This window comes from Octopus bimaculoides, chromosome 24 (assembly GCF_001194135.2).
Source record: "Octopus bimaculoides isolate UCB-OBI-ISO-001 chromosome 24, ASM119413v2, whole genome shotgun sequence".
Lineage (NCBI taxonomy): Eukaryota > Metazoa > Mollusca > Cephalopoda > Octopoda > Octopodidae > Octopus > Octopus bimaculoides.
In genome coordinates this window covers 16,842,390-16,858,611 of record NC_069004.1, presented here as the reverse complement: position 1 = coordinate 16,858,611, position 16,222 = coordinate 16,842,390, and the positions used below count along the sequence as shown (strand labels likewise).

Here is a 16,222-nt window from a genome sequence, read left to right as displayed (position 1 = left end):
GGCATTTAGTCCACATATGCAATTTCTTATTGTATCAGTTACAGATCTTTACAGTGTTCAAATCCCTTCTTGGAGTCAATTTAATATTTCTCTAAAGCATCATGGAAGTGAATGAAATTATAAGACTAAAACTAATGCTGTTTTACCTAACATGACAGAGTAAGAATACAAGAGAAGTTAATAAAATACACCTTTTGAAGATGTGGATTCAGAAAACTGAAGAAAAACAATTTTAAGAAAAATAATTTCAAACAAATAATTTTTCAGATGCTTTTAATCAGTTAGTGTATAGAGAATCAGTTTATAAGATTAATTATATAGTATGCCAAAGTTGAACGGGTCTCGTCATTTTCTATTTACAATGTCTTTCTGCCATCTGGTAAGTGATCATGTGACACCTTGTAACTTTCAATACAAACGAAAATGGAGTCACAATGACTTCAGCATCATTAAAAAAAAGGAAAAAAAAAAAAAGGAAATCAAAACAACCTTTGTGTTTTGAATTCATCATTCAAAAGTCATTAATTTGTGGTTGTGATGTTACATTGCAATCTACCCATTATGGTGTGTGTGTGTGCGTGCGTGTGTGTGGGTGTGTGTGTGTGTGTGTGTGTGTGTGTGATCAGCTTGATTAACAACAGCAGCAATGTTGTCGCACCATTTCTCATAGTAGTTTATATACACAGCCTAAAATAGTTAGTCAGTCAGTTAGGTAAGCTTTGTCTGACTGTTTTACAAAGCTTCTAAACAAGACCAAACGAAATATCAATGCCATTGCTCTCTCTTCTGACACTGTATGAAATAAATTATAGTCATATATGCAAATTAAACATTACAAATGTAAAATAATAACAGTCAGCTATTTTACAACACAATGAGAAGTTTAAAAGAAAACTCAAATAATAATAATAATAATAATAATAATAATAATAATGAATTCATATTCAAGCATGAAGCCCTAACACAAGCACAGTTGAGTATCTTGCTGAAGGGCAATATGTAACACCTGTAAAGAGATCTGCAAGCCAAAAATGGTTGATATCTTGTCCACTTTGTAATTGATTACTCTCAACAAAAATAATAATAATAATAATAATAAACACAGCAAAGATTTTACTTTTCTTTTACAAACGTGACATAAAACCCAAAACATTTTCTTGAATTTAAGAAAATAAAAAAATATTTGAAATTTTCACAAAATTTAATTTTTTCACTCAACTCTGAATCCTCCCCCATCAAGTTTATGCCTTAAAAAAGTACAAAAAAAAAATAAATACGACTAAAAGAAATGCTAATTCAGCAGCAAAATTCAGATGAAAACTTCTTTGGTGGGGAAAAAAACTGTAGAGAAGAAGAGTCCATTAAAGTCTGGTCATATAACCTGAACAGTATTAAAATAAGGTAAAACAAATAAAAGGGTTATAATCTTCTGCCTTAACAATATGGAGGTGGTGGTGGTGGTGGTGTAGACTGTGAGTATGTTTGTGTGTTTGAATGAGTTGTGTATACAGGTATATTAAGTCTTTAGAGAGAGGAGCTAGTTTATGTATAATGTGCATGTATGTATGTGTGCTACTATGAAATTGTTAAATCTCTAAGGAAAATAAAAGAGAAACATTATAAAAGACAGCATTATGTAGAAAGGTTTGGTGAAAAACAGAAGTCACTTCAGAGAAAAAGAACAGAGAAGTAGAATTTGAGTTTATATTTTAAAATGTACAAACATATTGTGTGTCTATATGTAAATGTGGTGCATGTATGTATGCTTTTGAAATGTGTGTGTATGTGTGTATTTCTTCCACTTTCTGTTTTCTCTAGTCGACTCTCTACTTCAAATTTCACCTTCATTTCCCAATATGAAAATTTCTTGATTACATCACATTTTTAAAGAAAAAATAAAGCAAATGTAATAAACATTTTGTACCTTTTACATTTTTTAAATTAACTCTTTCTTTTAAACATTTAATATTGTATTTACTCATTTTTTTTTACTGTCGTGTCTTTCTCTATTTTTTTGGTCTGGTTTGGTTTTTTTCCTCCCCTGCCCCTTAACACCATACAGTTTGCAAATAGCACCTTGTCTTCCAGAAAGGCTCATTGAATCATTGGTTGTATTGAACCTGAAATCTTTGCTGCTAAAATTAGCAATGAAATCTGCACTTCTAAAGCAGTTACACATCCAGAACTCCTAAAGTACATGGTGAAGAGTGACGACCTACTTCACTGTGCAGTGGAATAGACAGATACCAAAGAGTCGGTGCATCCCGCCGCAAGTTTGACCTGAAACACACAGAAATAAAACAAATTAATTGTCAAAATACCTGAGAGGAATTTCAATCTTTTATCTTTAACTTGTCTCAGTCATTAGACTGTGGTCATGCTGGAGCACCACAATGAAGGGTTTTGTCTAACAAATCAACTTAGTGCTTAATTTTTTTTAAGCCTGATACTTATTTCCGGATCTCTTCAGTTTTGCTCACAGATTAAAAACATTTTCTTTTTAACAGTTTGAAACTTCATATACTGGTGTAATTTCTCACACTGAACATGATTTACTTTCAACATTTTTAACAGAATTTCGTATTTTAGAAGTTATTTTGTGTTAAAGTTATCATATTTGGGTAATTTTAACCAACCAATGACATGTACTCAGCTGAAGAAAGCTACTGCTGTTTGTGATAGTAATCGAAGAGCAACAACTTCTGGGTCATCTCTACAAAATGTCACCACTTTGTTCTATTTTAGTTTTGTTTACTGCCTATGTTGCATATTACATGCTTTGTTTTCTTTTTCTTTTTTTTTTGCTTTTTGATTGCCTCTTTGTACAAGTGGTGAAAATGCAAATGTACAATGAGGCGATTGAAATGCAAAAAAAAAAAGAAAAAAGGATATAATATGCAAGACAGGCAGTAAACAGAAATAAAATAGAACAGAGTGGTGATATTTAGTAGAAATGTGTCTGCTTTCCTACTTACTAGTACTTTGGTCTTTGATAAATTAACTCTAAGGCCCTTTTATCACAGTCCTTCCTTCCACACCTGAAATTTCTTCTCTAATTCTTGTAGAGATTCAACTATAAGGACAATGTCATTCCCAAGGGCAACTAGTCTTGACCACTACCCGATACAAGCCCCTTCCACTCTCCATACGCCTATCCACACATAATCACTCTCAATGCCTTCACATATTTGATCCACTATTTCTCTCACCATCACCTCTGCCTCATCTCTAACCATCTCTCCTCACCTCCCTCTATCCCCCACCAGCCCACTTACCCTGTCCAATCCTCTGTATCATATATATTAAACCCCACCCCGTCTATATATCGTCAGTATGCCCCAACACATCTTACCATCGTCTATATCTCTCTCTCACTTTGTCGGCCTATCTTTCTCTCCTTTTCCAACTAGGGGAGCCGAATATCTCCTTTATAGCAAAACACCAATTTCTATCCTTCTATTATACTTTAACCTCTCAACTGACACAAAGGCACCTCCCTCAATACTACTTTCCCTCCCAGTTAGGGATATTGTCTTGTAAGTTACTTAGCAACCTCTTCTGGTGCTGGTGCCATGTAAAAAGTACCCATTACACTATGAAGTGGTTGGCATTAGGAAGGGCATCCACTCACAGAAACCTTACCAATGCAGACAGTAGAGCCTGAAGCAGTCCTCTGGCTTGCCTGCTCCTGTCAAACCATCTAACCCATGCCAGCATGGATAATGGGTGTCAAATGATGATGATGGACTTCACAACTTCCATCAACCAAATTTCACTCACAAGTCACTGGTCAACCCAAGGCTAAAGAAGAGACACTTGTTCAAGATTCCACACTGAACTTCTTAACCACATGGCCATGCCTGTGCCTATTCCACACAGTTTAGAAGACCTTTACATATATAGAGACACCATACACTTGGAAATCAGACACTATGTTTTACACAACAAGCTTCATCAATGTACTCACCTTGTATGGGTGGAAAGTCAAACATCGGACCGGTCCGATTCTCTGGCCGAGAAAGCCCTCGTGATTTTTTATAACACTGCGCTGTTCTCCAGCATGGTTGAAGATCACTATTGCTTGGTTGGAACCACTGCAATGACAGCATAAAAAGATGGTTGATAAATATCTGATCTACAAAAATAATTGACTCTTGGTGTTGAGTCCAAGCTACTCATAATTAAGTTAAAATAATCCAGTATCCAAATAAGTCAAAGTTTTGATCAACATCAGTGTAGTAATTCAGAAGGCAATTTAAGAGCAAGAAAAAAACAAAAGACAAAAAAGCAATAGCAAAATGTCAATGTATTAAGCTGAGAAGACATATAAATATGGTGGACAATGTCTTTTGTCAAGATAGAGAAAAGGAAAAGAATTAGCTAGAGAGCAAAATATTTGTGTATGTCGTGACAGAAATGGAAATGGGTAAGTGATCTCTGGCAGAGGAGAGTATATTGAGTAAGGTAATAGCAATTTAGTCTAATATTATTGTAATAGTGTATGAGCTAGCATATATTTCACTGACATCATGAAACATATGCATGAGCAGATGTATGGGAAAAGATGTGTATGTAGCAAGTTAAAGTGGTTTGGAGTGTAAAAATACATGTGAAGTGGGTGGGTGGAAGGAAGTGAATGTGTAGACGTTTATTAGTGTAGGAGAAGTGGGTAGCAGAAAGCTAACTGATTATTGCTACCATAATGTGACAAGGGAAGTGGATTGGAACCATACAATTTGGTAGTGTCCTGAGCAAGGGGCATGAGATGCAACAACAGAAGGATCCGGATATGAAAATGGAAAGTGAAGTTAACTGTGGGCCAGAAGATCAGCTGCCTGTGACAATCATAGCTGAAGGAGGGGAAATGATGTTCAAGGAAGATGACGGAATTGGCTGGATTGGATTGAAGGAAACGAAAGTTGTGCAAGATGGTGCATTGGAAACATGAAGAGGCAGGATGAAAGGTGAAGAGGAAAGGAATGCAGTCGGCAGCGGAACTGGTATGAGGTAAAGAGGGTCAAAGTGTAGTCAGATCAAAGTAAGATACAACGATGAGCTGCATCAATGGCAGCTTGAAGGTAACTACAATGGAGTAACAAAGTGAACTTATATGGTAAGACTTAATCTTGATGTCAACAGAATTTGCTCTATCAAAGGTGGAGATATTGTGAGCAGGGGATAACTTCTTCAGTGTGAATGGGTTGGGATGAGGAGGAATCAAGGTAAGGGTCAGTAGGTTTGTAAAAGAAGAGGAGGTTGGAGCAATAATTTGGAATGGCAATGGTAAAGAAGAGCTGTTTACAGTTAAGGGAGGTGGTAGTGACATAACCATAAAGCTCTGGGCTAGGGCCGTTGAAATGTATTTTATCTGAGTGCGGTGCAACAAAACAGGAAGAAATTGGAAGGTCATACATTTAAATATTTATTTCTATGCAAAATCCATTAAAAATTATCACATGTTAACATCTTAAATAGCTCAACTTGAAGAAGAAAACTCAGTTACCTAGCAATCACATCAGCATATTGATGTAACTCAATTGCAGTCAAACCTTGTTGCAGCTGAAACTTCCGAACTGATTCCGGATGTCGAATGTCCCAAAATCGTATGTCACCAGCAGAACTGTAACAAAAATCAAGATTGATAAAAGCCTTCCAGTTCCTTCTTTATTTAATTTAATACAAGATTCCTGCACTTTACAAGAATAATATGTCCCTGAAAATCTTGCTGCAACTCAAATACCATAACATGAAATTAATTTTCCCATTAATTTTAATGCTATAACAGGGATTTTTGAAAAAGCAGAAGAAAAAAGTAACATGACCACTTTTATGCATGAAAATAATTTCTAAACATACACAGTATAATATACATACATAGAAACATTTGAAGTGAAATCTGTAAGGAAATAAATAAAACTTATAATACAGTAGTAGGGCATGTGCTCACCATAACAGATGTTGATTATTTTGTGAGGGGTGATGAGGGAATGAGAGTTACTGGGAGGATGAGGGACCTTATTTTCTTATAGTTCATTATCAATATCTACAACTTGAATGATAAAGAAAATTGTTTGATATTTATGGCACAACATTACTTTGTACAGCTCAGTGTTGGAACTGAGTTCATTGTAAACTACTCTTGTAACCTTTGTGTTACATTCACAATAAAAGTTGTTATCAGCAAAATTTGCAAGTTTTTGCTCTATAAGTGCCAACCCTTTAGCAATATTTATTCTTTGCAATCAATTTAAGCAGAGTTGTTGCAATTTCTGTACTCTCAGTTTGATTTTGTTCAAAAACATCAGCTTCTTATTAGATCAACTTCCTCTATGGGACACTAGGAACCCAACCACATCATCCTCTATGACCTCAACATCATTTGTAAGTGTACACTTCCTGCTTGTGGAAAATTTGTAAAGTCACAGATACAGTCTGGTTATATATTTTTGAGATCCATGCACCCAAGAGCTGTCCATTTTAAGCACCACATTAGCTCTATAAAAAGAAAAAGGTCTGATCGGTCGATGGGGCAACTTGATTTAATTTTCTCTCTATTGTCATATATTGCAGCATGGAAAGTGTTTATAAGCCATTTTAGATAACACACAAAAACCGTTAGATTCACTTCAACATTTAAATTTAATTTGTCAAAATATTTTCATCGCTTTGAGACCGCGACCTGTTCACTGACAAAATTCTGTGCTGCATCTCATGTCATATATTGTTCTCACTGAAGACATTGCAAGCTTTAAAGTTCTGGCACTGTAGTTAACTCTTTTGCCTGCATCAAATCTTTTTAAAACATCAAGTTTAATATCCAGTGGAATGCTTTTATGGTTTCCTTTTACACTACGTATTCCCAGATATCTTGAATTGTAAGTAAATCCAATAGTAGCCAGTGATCAACGACTATACACAATAATTATGTAGTAGAAAGAATAGCACCAGGAAAGAACTGCTTTGTGAGAGTAAAACATTGCTTGTCTTATTCTTATGAGTGTAAGAATGGAAATAAGAAGACGAAAGGATGGTGGAGTGAAGTGAGAAAAAGTACTGTATGATTACAGTTAACACACTATGTTGACATTTAACATATACAGCTGTATATTATGCTGATGTTATAATTGTTGCCAATTGGTTATTCAAAAGTTAGTAGGTTGGTTGTATTGGTTTTTGTGTTGATGATGGTGGTGGAGCTATTGCATGTGCTGGCAATGATCATATTGTTCATGTTAATTGTATAGGTATTGGAATAGTTTTAAACCAATCCTAACTGACTAAATATCAAAGACATTTCATTCAACACTTAAAAGGCACTACATTACCACATTAGCTCCTGTGATTCACCACCATCATCGTGATTTAATGTCCATTTACCATGCTGGCATGGGTTGGACAGTTTGACAGATGCTGACAAGCTGGAGAGCTGCACCAGGCTCCAGTTGTCTATCTTGGCAAGATTTCTACCGCTTGATGCCTTTCCTAATACCAACCACTTTACAGAGCGTAGTGGGTGCTTTTACATTGCACCAGCAAGGGTGCTTTTTCTTTTAAAAAAATGAAAATGGTAATGGCAGTGGTTGTACTGGCTTTGGTATTGGTGCTGGTTGTGATGGTGATGATACATAGAAGTGGTAGAAGTAGTGATGGTGTATGTGTGCTTATGTAGATATAGGAATAGACAGTTACTCATCATGACCTAAGAAAACATACATTAAAAAAATTCAGTGAAAAATTTCATCTCACACTCCATATCTAAAGTGATGTGTGTGTGTGTGTGTGTGTGTGTGTGTGTGTGTGTTTGTGTGTGTGTTTGTGTTTGTGTGTGTGGGTGTGTGTGTGGGTGTGTGCACAAGTTGTGATTATAGGTTGTTTTTCAAATTAACTACGTTGATCCTTAGCTAAATCAGCAAGAAGTGATCTTTTCCCAAAGAAATGTAGTTTTTAGAGTCTCAAAATTTATCCAAGTTTTCATAAGATTGAAATTAGAGACCAGATCCTGAAATTAGTAGTCATACTTTACAATTTACATAAGCACAAAATCACATAACTTAAGGTAGCCATAATGCAGGGGATACCTGTACCCACTCACTGAAGGCACATGGCTTAGTGGTTAGGATATTCAGCTCACAATCGTATAGTCGAGAGTTCAATTCCTGGCAGCATGTTGTATCCTTGAGTAAAACACTTTATTTTACATTTCTCCACTCCACTCAGCTGACAAAAATGAGTTTTACCTGTAATCCAAAGGGCCAGCCTTGTCACATTTTATGACACGCTGAATCTCCTTGAGGACTATGTTAAGGGTACAGATGTTTGTGGAATGCTCAGCTACTTATAGGTTAATTTTACAAACAAGCAGTTCAGTTAATTGGATCAACCGGAGCCCTCCTTGTCGTAACTGACAGAGTGCAAGTTATTTAAACCTGTATCCACCATAGTTAACGTTAGGAGTATACTTTTAACACTGTAGGTAATATCAGGTAACATTGCATAGACACAAGAATTATAATTTTACTGTTTTCTAATGTCACAGTCCAGACAGGGAATCCAGCTGCAAAACAATACTTCAATAACATATTTGTCTAATTCATGCTGAGTATGGAAAAAAAATGAACAAACAAGATATAGTATATTGCTGCTCTGCAATATCACTACTAGCAACAAGCAAACGATAAGCTATGCATTGTCCTAGAGTTAATCCAGTACAGTGCTTACCTGGAGCTCACAATCTTATTCAGCAATCCTCGTTGATAGTGCACATTCATGACCCAGCTGGTGTGTTCCTGGAATGTTCTCACCAAACTGATAAGATATAACAAACAAGAGACAAAATCGTTTAGCAAAGATTATACACACATACATAACTATATCAAATAGCGACAACAGATCAAACGAACTAGTAATATTTTAATGCATTAGTTAAGAGAACAACCTGGCAGAAACGTTACTATGCTGAGCTAAATGCTTACTGGCATTTCTTCCAAATTTATGTCTTCAGTTTAAAATCTGCCAAGATTGACTTCACCTTTCATCCTTTCAGAGTCAATAAAATAAGTACCAGTTGCACACTGGGGGTCAATATAATCCCTTCCCCCAAAATTGCTGGCCTTGAGCCAAAATCAACATTTTAATGTATTAGATAACAAGCACCAATTTCTGACAAACCAAATACCGATGCATCCACTGACAGGAATACACTATGTATTTATCACTTGCCAGCCAATCACATTGCCAGTTATAAATGGCTTCTCATTCCATCTTGTCAGGCATAGCTATGTGGTTAGGAAGGTTCTCTTCACAACCACATGCATCTGAGTTTGTTCCTGCTATGTGACACCATCTGTTATTAGCCTTATCTAGTCAATGCCTTGTGAGTGAAATCAGTAGACAGAAACTGTGTGGAAGCCCATTGTGTGTGTGTGTGTGTGTGTGTGTGTTTATATGTATATCTCTATACCTGCCATAAAAACATATCCAGTTGTTGAATAGTTCATCAAACAAAAAGACCTGCAGCATAATATAAGTACCTTACTTAGGAACAAAGGTTGGCAAGAGAAAGGACGTCCAGTTAAAATACTATCTTAACAAGTCTCATCTAATTCATGCCATCATGAGAAAAGCAGATGCGAAAATGATAATGACAATGAACTTGTTTCTGCTTTTTAACTATAGTTTTTTGCCACAAGATAATTCATCTGTCATTTAATGCCAGCAAGATAGGTTATTCAATCAATGACCATACACAGTGCCTTTTCAGTGTAGAATACCATAAGAGTAAGTGCTTTGTCATTAGTAACAATCTGTATATGAGAATTGAGGAGTAGTAAAGTTTATCCCAGCTATTATGGTTGCCTAGTTGAGAAACATCTTTTCTTTCATCAGATAAATAACATAAATCTATTGAACGAAAAAGTGACATTGAATGAGCTTTTGCCTCTTTTTGCCCAAAATGTGGCTTCCATTCAATACGCGCTCTCAATGTTTTATTCTTACTGTCCAAGTTACCCAGACACTCCCCTGTCACTTTTGCCATTAGAAAAGCAATGAGTCAATGATTACAGCTAGAATAATTTATATTGGTATACTGATCAACTGTTGAAGAGAGATAACTCTTAGTAGCATACACATATGCACATACATGTGACGTGCGCATGTGACCATCGTCATTGGTTTTGAGTCTGTTCTTTCCACAGTGGCATGGATTACACCAAATTTCTTGGGACAATATTTTATAACCAGATGACCTTCTTGGCAAGTAAGGAAAATAATTTTTGTTCTTATGTTCTATGCATGTTGACCAAGCAGTGCAAATACAAAGACACAAAGATATACACATCTTCTGTCTTTATGTTCTGAGTTCAAATTCTGCCGAAGTTGGCTTTGCCTTTCATCCTTTCAGGGTCGATAAATTAAGTACCAGTTGCTTACTGCAATCGATCTAATCGACTGCCCCACCCCAACACCCAAGATATACACGTGTGCATGCACAATACACATACACATACATACATACACCCATTATAGATTATAGAAGATACTGACTCAAGATGCCTCAATTGGATCAACCTTGAAACCATGTTGCAAGACAAATAGCCACATGCACATGCATGCGTGCGATATTTGAAATGCTGTGAAATAGTGTCGGGTCATTAGAAACCAATGAAATAATAACACTATTGTTAAAATGGCATGATATAAAAAACAAAAACGATAAACCAAGCAATAAAAATATACAAAATATATATAAATAGGCACAGATGTGGCTGTGTGGTAAGAAACTTGCTTCCCAACCACATGGTACTGGGTTCAGTCCCACTGCATAATACCTTGGGCAAGTGCCTTCTACTATAGCCTTGGGCTGATCGAAAGCTTGTGAGTGGATTTGGTAAACAGAAACTGAAAGAAGCCTGTCATATATAAATGTGTGTGTGTGTGTGTGTGTGTTTGCATGTGTTTGACCTCCATCATCACTTGACAACTGGTGTTGGTGTGTTATGTCCTCGTAACTTAGCAGTTCGGCAAAAGAAGCTGATAGAATAAGTACAAGGCTTAAAAAATAAGTCCTGGGGTTAATTTGTTTGACTAAAACCTTTCAAGGTGGTGATCCAGCATGGCCGCAGTCAACTGACTGAAAATATGTAAAAGAATAAAAGAATATAAGTACTTACGATTCTGATGGTGAAAGCCTACTGTCAAAGACTCGTACAGAACCATCACCACAACCTGCTACCAACACAGCCATGTTGGAAGGATCAGAGGTGATGCTGGTCACACAACTGTCAGCACCAGTGAGTAAATCCTGTCAATAAAATACAGTTTTAATGAGACACAAAGAAAAATGGAATCTTGTAAACATCAACAAAAATCCAATACATATATCATCATTATATACATGTTCTCCTTTCATGCTGATAAAGGGTTACACAGTTAGACAGGAGCTAGAGAGAACTGCACCAAGCTCTAGTTTGCTTTGACAGGGTGTCTATGGTTAGATGCCCTTCCTAATGCCAACTACTTTACAGAGTGTACTGGATGCATTTTATGTGTTACCAGTACCAGCAAAGTCACTAAGTAACTTGTATGACAAGACCCCACTCAACCAAGGACAAGACCCTCAATTAAGCAAGGAATAGCATTGAGGAAAGTAGTTTTGTGGCCAAGTGATGAGAGGTTAGAATATGATAGAGGGACAGAAGCAAGTGTCTTGCAGTTAAGGTAAATGGGTACCCCAGTTGAAAAAAGCAAAAAATATATATATACACATACAGGCACAGGCATGGCTGTGTGCAAGAAGTTTGCTTCCCAACCAAATGGTTCCAGGCTCAGTCCCAGTGTGGCACCTTGAGCAAGTGTATTCCACTATAACCCAGAGCTGACCAAAGCTTTGTGAGTGGATCTGGTAGACAAAAACTGAAATAAGCTTCAGTGTGTGTGTGTGTGTGTGTGTGTGTGTGTGCACGCACCCCACCACCATTTAGCAACTACTATTGGCTTGTTTATTTCACCATAACATACCAGTTTAGCAAAGAGACATATAAAATGAGTAACAAGCTTTAAAAAATAAGTACAAGAGGTTGATTTATTTCACTAAAACTCTTCAAGGCAATGCCTCAGCATATTTGCAGTTCAATGACTAAAACATGTAAAAGATAAAAGATAAAAAAATATATATTTAAAGTTGTATGAGTTGTCTGCTGTGAAGTGTATAGTCATATCAGCCACAACATCAAAGCAACATCACAATTTCAACTGTTAATATATTTGAGGAACAGCATCATTTTTGCATGTGTTTCTCACAAGCTGGCATGGGTTGGACAAGACTTACTGATGCAATATTCTATGGCCAGATGCTCTTCTTGTCTCAAACATCCATGTTTCTTTAAATAAAGTACTTTTATTGTACCTGTCTTTGCACGATGAAACCAAGAGTACCAAGCTACAGGATATATTATTTACAGATTTAAATTTAACATCATTGTTACTTAAATGGTGTCCATGTGAAGACACACAAGCACATGCACACATACACACACACACCCCTTGAACACACGCATTTGCTCATTTTCTATCCATTCTTTTATGCTGGTATAGGCTGGACAGGTACTTATTTACAGCTGTATTTTACTGGTAAAGGGTTTATTATTGAACCACTAACTTGAGAATGCAGAACTACAGAATGTAATATTAATTGGTAATAGAAACAAAACAACACCATTTTCTTTGTGCAGACAATTTCATGTGAAGAAGCAGATGTGACACTTTTCACATACATATGCATACATGTGCATACGCACACACATACATATGCATACATGTACATGCAATAGGTTTACATGCAGTCTCCATTGGCCAATTCTGCTTACAAGACATTAGATAAGCATAAAGCAATACGAGAAGAACCATAGTGATGCCTCGCCGCCACTCATTGTCACTACCCTGCTTAATTTGCTTTACTTTCCTAGGACTGTACAGGTTAGGGTGACTGATTGATACATACATACAGACACACACATATATAAGGTGTTGGTTGGCTGTGTGGTTAAAAAGCTTGTTTCCCAACAATGTGGAAATTATTTATAGTAAGATGTCAACCAAATGGACAGTGACATGGTAGTGGAATGGTACAATAGATAGAACCATAAAAGTTACAAGACAGACCCAGAAAGAGTGGAAGGAAAGTGAGGAGCAAGAAACAACAGTTTAGATATGAAGTATATAGAACATAGAGGGAAGCTCAAAGTAAGAGGTTTGTCAATAACAAGAGAATCAGACACTGGAAGTGTTCCAGAGTGCAAAGCAGTGGGTCAGTAAGAATTAAAAATATCACTGGGATAAAGTGTGCTTAGAATAACAATAGCACATTTACCATCAGTGACACCAAGAAAATATTACTAGAAGTCGCTGAGTATTAAAAATGTATGAAAAAAAAGACAATCTATCCCAGATGAAACCAACAGGGATACCAGCTACCTATAAGTGGGCAGCTGTATAACTGAAAGCATGATTAAGAATATGAAGGTAGGGAAAGTAGCTGAATTGTCAGGGACGCTGAAAACTGGCAAAGTAGAGCATGCACAGGTCACTCACAGTGAATCAAGTAGTACAGGGAGGTATCACACCCAATAACTAGCATAACACCGTTATTAGCAAATGCTACAAACACAAAGGAGATGCCTTAGAAAGAAGCAACTGCAGAGGCATAAAACTGATGGGGAAAGTTATGAAAGTAACAGTAGGAGTTATTGAAAAACTGATTAGGAAGATGAAAATTAACTGAGATGAGATGCAGCTTGGACCTGTGTCAGAACGAGTACCGTTGATACCTTCTTCATAGAAGGTCTTAGCTAAGAATCAATTACTATACATAGCATTCACTGACATGGAGAAAGTCTTTGACTAAGTACCAAACTCTGTAGTTTGGTGACCACAAAGAGTAACTAGATAAATGGCTCATGATAACTGTGCAAGCCACGTACAGAAAAACTGTCAGTAAGGTAAAAGTTGGCAGAGAGTTTAGTGAGGAATTTAGTGTGCAGGTGTATGCATGTGTAAAAAAATAAACACCAAGTTATAGGAATGAAAAAAATAAAGTCTATGAATATGTGCTAAAAACAGATTAGTTCAACACAAAAGCAACAAAATGATGACAAGGAAGGATAGATAAAAATAAAGAGAACAAATATGCTGTACAGGTGCATGTAAGCAACAGTAAGAAAACACTGTTTTATCTGTGTTTTCCTTTCTTGATGAAGAAGGTCCCAAGATGGACTACAAAATTAACTATTTCTTAAATGGTTTGGTTTGGTTTGTATGGCCTTGTAAGGCCCTCCAAAACCAAAGGAGAGAGATAATTTCAGAAGGTTAATGTTCTGTGGATGAAAGACAAAATAAAATGGTTAGTAGAGAACTAAAGAAGACAGGGCACAGTGTGGATAGCAAGAGATGAATGAAATGGGTAGGCTTAAATAGAAGCCATTGGAGACACAGTATAAGTAGAGTGAGGAGACAGCATTAAAAATGAAACAATAATGTAGAAGGGTAGGAAAAAGAGAAGACATAGCAACATAAAAGCAGAAGCAACATGACTTTTACCTGTGTTTTCATTTCTCGATGAATGTCCCATATTCTTATGATACGTGCATCACCTGTAGTAAACAATGTCTCAGTGTTTTGGTCCCAACTCACAACTAAACCTGAACCTACAATTAAAGAAAGGAAAATTGTGTTGTTTTTGTCAGCCAGGCATTAAAATACCTTTAGATAACAGAATTGTTGTTGTTTGGCTCCAGGTCAGTATTGATTGAGCAGAGCTATGGTAAGAAGAGGCAGCAAAAGAGCAGTCATTAGAGCATGGCACAGGATGCCTTGAGGTAAACTTGATTTGGTTCTCTGCACTCAATCCAAATCCTACTATGGTCAACTTTGCTCTTCATCTTTTCATGTAAATAAAGTACCAATCAATACCAAGTTCAACTCTCTCTCTCTCTCTCTCTCTCTCTCTCTCTCTCTCTCTTTCTTTCAGAATCAGCAGTGTTGCTCAGTGAAAAGAGGACCACTTAAAGAATCTCTCCTCTTCCAGTAAAGGAGAAAGGATAAGTGAGGAGCTAAACAAACAGATATGCTACTGGGATTGTCTATAGACAGACCAATTGTAAAAATTGTAAGAATCTAATGTGGAATAGAAATAATGAAGATAAAGAAATACAAACAAAAAACATTCCATCTGTGACCATCCCATCTTACTTGTTTAGACATAATGCTTTTGTGCCTACATAATCTGATGAATACTTCGTTTTTGAAGACAGTAGAATATAATTTGAGAAAGATTCAGCTGCTATTTTTGGCAGATCAAGCACCCACACAGAAGCTCTCTTATTGGTTCATTCTTTTTTTGTTCAGAACCTAGGTCAACACTATTCCTGCAGACCTATGATCAGAGATATTTCGGGGGCAAACGTATAGGGTAAACTATGCTAGCTAATGCGCCCAATTTTTTTCAAGAGAACACAGTGTGCTTATCAATGCTATTTCTAGCAGAGCAACAACTGCACAGGCTTACATAGCTAGAGAATTACTGTTCAGCCGTAGGTTGACTGATTAGACTCATGGTCGAAGGCACAACTGTGATTGTCCAATCTTTTTTTTTTTTTTACAGATGCAGTATAACAGTACACCAGGAATCAGACAGAGCTTGGACAAATGGTTAAATTCATTTTGCAATCACAAGGTACTAGGTTCAATCCGACAGCATAGCATCTTGAGCAGGTGTCATTTAGCACAGCCTTGGGTCAACCCAAGTCTTATGAGTAAAATTGAGTAGATTGAAACTGTGAGGAAGCCTTTCATGAATTGTAGCTGTAATTGAAAGGTCCAGCCTTGTCACACACCGTGCCACACATTCTGCTTGAGAGTTACATTAAGAGAACACATCAAAGGAATACTCAGCCACTTACACACTGATTCAATTAGCTGGTAGTTTAGTTGATCCAACAACTGAACACTCATACATCAGAAGTGACAGGGATCTGTTCACTAACAATCACATTGGATGCTATTTCTAGCATGTTAAATGACTGCAAGAAACCTCCTCATTGGTTTGCACACAGAGGAAAAATAAATGAACAATGAAATGTGGCCTACAGATATATATTTCCCCAGACACTAGATATTCCATGCCTCCAAATATATATATATATATATATATATATATATATATATA

The 16,222-nt window shown here is 36.5% G+C and overlaps 1 protein-coding gene across 1 annotated transcript in view; it reads right to left on the bottom strand.

Annotated features, from left to right (window-relative positions):
- Positions 1-256: 256 nt before the first annotated feature.
- The window catches only part of LOC106869827 (regulatory-associated protein of mTOR-like), a 79,905-nt gene continuing 63,939 nt past the window's right edge, over positions 257-16,222 (bottom strand). The window contains 6 exon segments of the mRNA XM_014915716.2: positions 257-2,280; positions 3,968-4,094; positions 5,504-5,620; positions 8,719-8,805; positions 11,172-11,302; positions 14,596-14,702. Of these exon segments, the coding sequence (XP_014771202.1) occupies positions 2,221-2,280; positions 3,968-4,094; positions 5,504-5,620; positions 8,719-8,805; positions 11,172-11,302; positions 14,596-14,702 (629 nt within the window). The 3' untranslated portion in view covers positions 257-2,220.